The sequence below is a fragment of the Seriola lalandi genome, unplaced genomic scaffold (genome assembly GCF_002814215.2).
Source record: "Seriola lalandi dorsalis isolate HSWRI2012SDOR001 ecotype SW California unplaced genomic scaffold, Sedor1 jcf7180002054689, whole genome shotgun sequence".
Classification (NCBI taxonomy): domain Eukaryota; kingdom Metazoa; phylum Chordata; class Actinopteri; order Carangiformes; family Carangidae; genus Seriola; species Seriola lalandi.
In genome coordinates this window covers 2,602,418-2,609,911 of record NW_019525242.1, presented here as the reverse complement: position 1 = coordinate 2,609,911, position 7,494 = coordinate 2,602,418, and the positions used below count along the sequence as shown (strand labels likewise).

At 42.2% G+C, this 7,494-nt stretch overlaps 1 protein-coding gene across 1 annotated transcript; it reads left to right on the top strand.

The window, feature by feature from the left end:
- Nucleotides 1-5,955: 5,955 nt before the first annotated feature.
- Nucleotides 5,956-7,494, top strand: LOC111667479 (protein Fer3). The gene is made up of 2 exons (XM_023423193.2): nt 5,956-6,535; nt 7,440-7,494. Exons 1-2 carry the CDS (start codon nt 5,956-5,958, stop codon nt 7,475-7,477), a joined length of 618 nt encoding a protein of 205 aa, XP_023278961.1. The 3' UTR covers nt 7,478-7,494.

Here is a 7,494-nt window from a genome sequence, read left to right as displayed (position 1 = left end):
CTGTCAGAGTTACATATTTAGATACAATTGAAAAGGCAGAGCTTCATGAGTGGATAATAAACAAATAACCCTCCAATGAACAGCTACCGATTGTAAGTAACTGTCCGGCCTCATGTGACAGATGTTAGATAACAGATTGAGTCTCTGTGACAAAAATGTTTGAATTACAGCTCCATTTACTTTATTCTTAGATTTCATCTTCCTCTCAAAGATTTAAAGGGGCATTCCACTGATTTTCTACATAAAGGTCAGTAGAGATACTACTCAGTCTTTGGCTACATCCACACTAATATGTTTTAGTTTTAAAAAGCATCACTTTCACTATGTTTACGCCTGGCCGGAGTTATCAGGCCCCCAAAACAGAGACTTTTGGAAATGCTGCTGGCCTCGTTTTAGTTTAAAAAAACTCTGGTCTCCCGTTTTAGTCTGGACGGGCAGAAACTGAGACTTTTGGAAACAATGACGCAGACGCCCACGTTTGCAGATTTGGTCTTATCAATCACAATATACATCCTTCTGTGATCCGTCACCGCTCCTATCGTGTGACTCTCCTCCGGAAGAAAACAAACGGCATCAAACAGAATGATCATGTGATGTGCGTTTTCAAGCGTGTTAGTATAGATGTAGATTATTTCTGATATGAAGCTAAAACACTCATCTGGACGGTGATCGTTTTACCGAGATCAGTAACCTTGATGATGTCATCAGGGTTATCTTAGTTTAGGTTGGAGATTTAAAGCTTATATCAGGAGGTCTGTATGAAAAACCTGAGATGTAGAGTTTAAAAGATGTAGGCATAAAGCAGGGAGCTGCTAGTGAAAGATATCAAGTTGCATCATGGGAAGTGTAGGATCTAGGGTTTTGTGTTCATGACACATAGTTCGGGTTAAAAGTCAGGATATCTGAACCTCTGCTGCTTAGATTTTGACGGTTCTTTTTCAAATGCTGCTTCTTAAAAGTCCCAACTTCTCAGAAGTAAAAAACTAAATCGCTGGAGTGCTCCTTTAAAAGTATGATCACAGAGTGTGTCTTCTTTCCACCATTTTCCATAGGTAGAAAAAGATTTATGGCTGACGCTCTTACATCATACAAGACTATGATTGCCAACTATTACCAGTATAGTTTTGATAGTGACTACCTCAAATTTTATTTGGGTATAAAATGTTTTCACTCGTTTCAAAAATGCAAGTGAACATGACAGGATCCCCCACGCTGAGTCGATTCTTACACTAGAGAAATTAGGTTCAACATTGTTGATATTAGAGCGGCCCACACAGTTGGAAAAGGCCTATTTAAGCTCTCCAGTGCCTCCAGTATGTTGCTGATGTCATAGATCTAACATGTGACTCTTTGGCCCTTTTCTTTTCATTTTTCTTATTAGAGCTGAGTGTTTAAATGGCCTTTTATTACAAGTTGAGTGAGTTTCATTGTCCTGGAGATCTGGAAATATGCTAAAAGTTTATCATTTCAGATGAAGAAAATGACTCTTCACAAAACTGACAAATCTCCATGTTTTACAGTCAGGTGATTTTTAGAGTTGGGGGAGGGCGGGGGGGTCATGTTGTCATCTGGTGCTCCACAGGTTTCACCACGGAAAGGCCTTTCACACATTCCCCAAAGACAACCACCTAAATTCTCTGTCTAATAGACACACAGGTTGGGATTAAAGAACATAATCCTGGGGTAAAGGGGAAGCCCATGATGTGCTATACACACGTGCACGCACATAAAGTCACATTATCTAAATACCACCTGTTGTCATACAGTATATACGCACCACTAAACCGATGTGTTTTTATCAAGCTGAAGGCTGAGATCCAGCCTCAGGGTCGAGCAAGTCCAGTGAGAGGGGTGGTACCCCTGGAGGGGTGTTTGCTTGAGGCCCACTTTATGACCATGATGCTTTTTCCAGACCGGACCTGGGGCTGAAATGCAGACAGGAATGGGCACGGAGCCAGTAAGCTGCTTCTTAACTTAAAGAATTAGAGTCAGAGTCATTTCTTTGGCAGGTCCAGTAGAAGTATAGCTGAGTTTCACTTGATGGCACACTTCATACACATCTCACAAATGACTTTAATCCAGGAGAACACATATTAAGCATGTGCAGTAACTTTTTATGCAGAAAATTAATGTTACCCCAAATCCATGATTTTTTTTTTTTTTTTTTCACATTCAAGAGAGATTTACATGCAATCAGTCGAGGCATTTCCTGCATTATTTTCATTCAGTTGACTGGCGTGCCCTTTGATGCTGAGCACATACTGTTCATTGCATTAATGCTGATTGTAGCTTACCTTTAAAGGTAAAGGCCCGGGGCTATCTGAATCCCAATCTGTGGTCAAGGGTAACTTCTGCTCTGAGATATCGCTTCAATGTGCCGTGACACTCTAATGGGCTCAGTCCCAGCGCGGATCAAAGAGCTGTTTGTGGCCAATGCTGAAGATTACACTTGGCTGCTATGGCTGCTATGCCATTCTCTCATAGCAGCCAAAGACTGATCCCAGAGGCCTTCAGAACCAAGATGTTTATCTGCCCTGTAGCCAAACAAACAAGATGCGCGCCATTGAACAGAACCCTGAAATGTTAATCTTTCTTTTTGTTGTTGCAGTGATGGCGAGTGGACTATCTCATGTCTGCTGTTCACAACTTTCACGGTGTGTGTGTTTGTGTGTGTGTGTGTGTGTGTGTGTGTATGTGTGTGTGGGTGTGTGTGTGTGTGGGTCTGTGTGTATGTGTGTGTTCCAGAAAATAAGGCAGAAATAGAGACAGACATTGTGAACGTGTCAAAGAGAAAGAAAGAAAAAAAAAGAGACAGAAACAGAAACAGAAATAAAGAGACTGAGAGGGAGAGGCTTGGACATAGCAGCAGTTTGTATTGCAATGCATTTTGGCACTGATTCTGAGAACTCCATCAGAGCTTAGCAGCACAGCTCAGTAATTTGTAGGAAATGACACAAGCTCTGTATGAGCTGGGCCTATACAGTGTCCACAGTAACCTCAAAAGTATGTCACTGATTAAAAACCATAATAGAATAAAGGACATGAAAGAGCAGGTGTGGATCAATTCTGATGTGCGTTTGATTTACAGTTTCATTAACTTCCTTGTTTTCCACACAGTAATTCCCAGGTGGGAAACAGCTTCAAAACCACAGTCCTAATTGCGAGCATGTGGCCTTGCGCAGCGTCCAAGGCGCACTTGACTTTTCCATGCTGTCCGGTCCTCTGGGCTGGAAACCCTGGACGGGATTTTACTTCACGTCCATCGGAGGAGCAAATTTGAGCCGCAGTGTAGGCTGCATGTCAGTGGATTAAAGCATCACACACACACACACACGAATAAGGCATTTAACAGTTTTTCGTGTGCAAAAAAAAAAGAAAGAAAGAGATTTAACTTCTTAATCTGGAGATATAAAAGCTAAAACTGTACATTTTCCTGCTACGCAGTTCGTTACCAACCAGCTCAGTGCTGTTTATAGTGAGTTTATCCTCCCTATTCATTATGTCATCCGTTCTTTTTAAACCCTTCAGCCCTCTTGGATTGTTGTGTAAACAATACGGCGGATCTGAATGTGACAGGCGCGTCTCTTCAGCCCGGACCAGACCAAACCCACACCGTCAGCTGGGAGGGAGATGCCACTGGCAGGACTGGCAGAAGGTCTTGACAGGGACCGCACCTCTCAATACAGGCTGTCTGCTTTTCTTCATTATTTAGAGAGCCGAGCAAACACACTGTGGTCGCACTGCTGAGCCAATCTGATTTGGTTTTACTATGACGGGCTGTAAAAGCTGTCCATCGAGCTACTGAGCCTGTAAATCAGCTCCTGAGTCTTAAACTCGTTTTTATGGAATGAGATAATTTCACTTGTTTCTGAATTATTTTCATTTTCCAGCATAGAGACTCTGACTGAAAGCTACCTTATTTTATAAAGGCTGATCCTTCAAAACCTTTTCTTTTTCGTAACAATATTATTTAAATTCTAATTTTTGTGTTGTTGTTTTTTTTTTTGTTGTTGTTATTGTTGTTGTTTTTTTAAAACTTTGATCTCAAACAGAATATCACACTTTATTTAGACCAAGCATGTGGATTTATACCTGGTTAATATGGTGGAAACAGCTCTTTGGCACAGAAAGTAGTGCTTCAATAAATTGAATTTAATTGGTTTCCCTTCATTAGACTATGGGGCCTGTGACATTAGAGGGCTTCCGGGATTAGAAATGTAAAGAAAGTGAAGTTGATCTGAAATCAGTCATTTTGAACTGAACATACACAGCAGAGTTTACTCATATGCTTCATAACAATGCATCAGTTGATCAGGGTGTCGTCCTTTCAAGCAGTCCCTCTGGTTAATTGAACTGCACGGTGGGATGGAGAGGGTTAGAGCAACACTGGAACTGCAGGTTCATTAACTGTTGTAACTCAATACGCTGGAAAATAGGCACAACTTTGATGTGTTTCCTGAAACAAATACTAAAGTCTCAACAGGGAAATCAAACTCACCGAAGAAGAATGCCGACAGGATTGTGGCCTTTATATTCAGTGTAAGCAATTAACTTGTCTGTGCGTCATCATCAAAAATTGTTTTTTCAATAGAAATCACATCTGCAACGATTTAGGGGGAATAAATTATTTCAACGCCTTATTAAACTTGGACACCTCGATGAAATGAGCGTGAAATAGGACCAACATGCCAGGAGAGGTGCCTTTATATCAAGATCCTGGTCTGATTATGATAGAAGAAAAAATAATTAAACATTTACCTTATTTCTGGCAACGGCACAGTGCTACCTTTCGAAGTGCATTAGAATTAATTAAAGCACGATTCTCTCCAACACCTGTGAGGACAGAATGTTTGGTTTTGTCACTAACTGTCAGCCACGAGCTTCACCTGTCTCATTGTTGGTCGTCTGGATAAATCCGGTGAAATCAGCTGCTACCTCCTGATAAAGACTCCTTCTGCAGCCGTCTGTTTGCTGCAACAAACAGATTACCTTTAAATTAGCATCCTAAAGGACTTTGTCAAATCAAAACCACGTGTTAGCAAACATACAGCCTTCTTGAATTAAAGTTCATCCCCGAGCTGCCCTCCATCCAACCTCGAAGAAAAGAACTCCCTCTGGCTATTTGATTAACCCCAGCGTAATTACAGCGTGCGTCCTCTCCACGGTTTGCCATTTAGTCAGTCATATCATTTGCAAATTAGGAGCGTATTAATGTGGCTACTAGACCAGCATTATGTGGGACGAGTTGTGGCGATACTGCTGGAATATTTTACATCTTCTAGGTCTGTTTAGTATCTGACTTCAGTGCGTAAAAATATGTCTACACCAGAATAAACCCAAAGGCAAAAACATTAAAAATGCTCCGTCTCCATTAAAATCTCGTTACATTTTGCAGTAACAAAAAGCTTTCATGTGTTTCTGACAGTGGTGTTTGTTGTCAGCTGAGCTTTAATAGATAAAACAGTCCCATTCAGGGGCCGTCGGGTTTGCATGGCCTGCTGCGCCATAATGGTCGGCACAAGCCCTCCAATGGCTGCTAAACACTGAGTGTTTTTTGTCAATATTAGCGGGACTACTTGGGGGGGAAGTTTATAATTGGACACGTGTTTCCCCCGCTTTTTTGTCGTTTGGAGATCAACTGATTCCTTTGTGATTCGTTTTTAAAGCATTGAACGATCCACAAGGAGGGGTAAAGTGTTCCTAAGAGCTCCCTTTCAGTCTTTAGAATTGGCCAGAGCGACCCGCCGAGAAACATGGAGGCCCTGGAAGTATTTAATCCAGGAGATGTGTCTCTGAGGCTGTCACACAGAGGAGACTCAGGCACGTGCAGGTAGGCAGTCATTAGGGTTTATTAGGGAAAAGCGAGGCCTTCACAGACTTAGTCCATCACTCCAGCACAGTTTATTTTCTCTATCTGGTCAATACAGAATCATTTCATTTTACTTTTTTTAAAACATGGAGGACATACTCTTTGACTTCGACCACGATGGTACAACGGATTTTGCATTTTGGGGACAGATGGACCAAAACTTCCAGTTTCAGACGCAGCTGGACACCTTCCTGCTGGACTGCACTGCAGCCACAGGCCAGCTGTCCCCCTGGTCCTCTTTCGGCTGTCAGTCCATGTTCCCGGACGCACAGCTGACGTTCACCGACCTCGACGTGCAGTCTCCGGGGGAGGGCACTTGCGCTGAGGGGGAGAGCTCCTCCGTGGACGAACCCCTGGAGGTGACCAAGCGCAGAGCCCGACGGCTGGTGTCCCATCAGCCCTACAAGGTGCAGCGGCACGCCGCCAACATCCGGGAGAGGAAGAGGATGCTCAGCATCAATTCCGCCTTCGAGGAGCTGCGCTGCCACGTACCAACGTTTCCCTACGAGAAGCGGCTGTCAAAGATCGACACTCTGAGGCTGGCTATAGCCTACATCGCCCTGCTGAGAGAGATCCTCATGTCAGGCTGCGACCCCAAATCCTATGTGGACGAGTGCATGAAGAATGGCTACAAGAACCAAACCAACGCCATCTGGAACACAAGTGGTGAGCTGATCACTCTAAATAGCCCATAATTAAAATGTCATTAACTGATGTTTGAGTCTTTAGTTGCAGATGAGATCAGAGTAATGACAAATCATCATATTAGGCCTAACTAGAAAAATGTGCTGACATGAACACTAATTATGATATTATCAGTGATCAATTAGTTGTTCATTACTGTTGAAGCTCATGCAGGGTTTTGTAAACTGTTTGAAAGGACAGTGTTTTAAAATCAATGGGATGTTTAACAGATTTAGAATATTATAAATGCTATTTGATTAAAATATCATTAACATAGTAAACTGCAAGCTTCAGTGCTTTACCTTTATTCCACATTTAATCCACGTCTACATGAAAAGAAGCCCTAAAGGAAACATTGGCCATAAACACATCAAAACATAAAATAATAAAGTTTCTGCTGATGAGCTAGGTATGGGCATTATCAGCATGCTGTGATAGAAAACAAAGTACAAACTTACATTTATACCATGAAACTGTGAAATGACCCATTTTCAGTCTGCAACTTATACTTACAGGAAAGATTTTAATGGTTCATTAAAATCTAATCAGTTTTCAGTGGACAGAGAGAATGAATTGTTATTCGCAGTAATCCCATAGAGCAAATGTCAGTTTAAGCAGACTTTCATCCCCAGGTGTGTTTCCTTCAGACATTTGTTCTTAAATAAGCCTCATTTTACCATAAGCCTCATCTTACTCCCCCCTTGCACTTAACTAATTCTGTGGGAATCTGCTCTGAAGCCTCTTTATGGGGCTTTTCAGGGGTAAGTGTGCCCCCAGTCTTTAGGCCCAGACCTTCAGCACTTGTTAAACAGTCATTAAAATGTATCAAAACTTATGTGTTTGTCCTGCTTTTGTTTCCCTCTGCCCCCATGCTCCCTCTCCCCAGATCTGACGGCCCGCCTCTCTTGGATAAAGTGGGATTAACTGAAGAACATGGGGCA

Coding starts and splice junctions, on each gene's coding strand:
- LOC111667479 (XM_023423193.2), top strand. CDS start 5,956: ATGGAGGACATACTCTTTGACTTCGACCACGATGGTACAACGGATTTT. Junction 6,536..7,439: donor CGCCATCTGGAACACAAGTG/GTGAGCTGATCA, acceptor CCCTCTCCCCAG/ATCTGACGGCCCGCCTCTCT.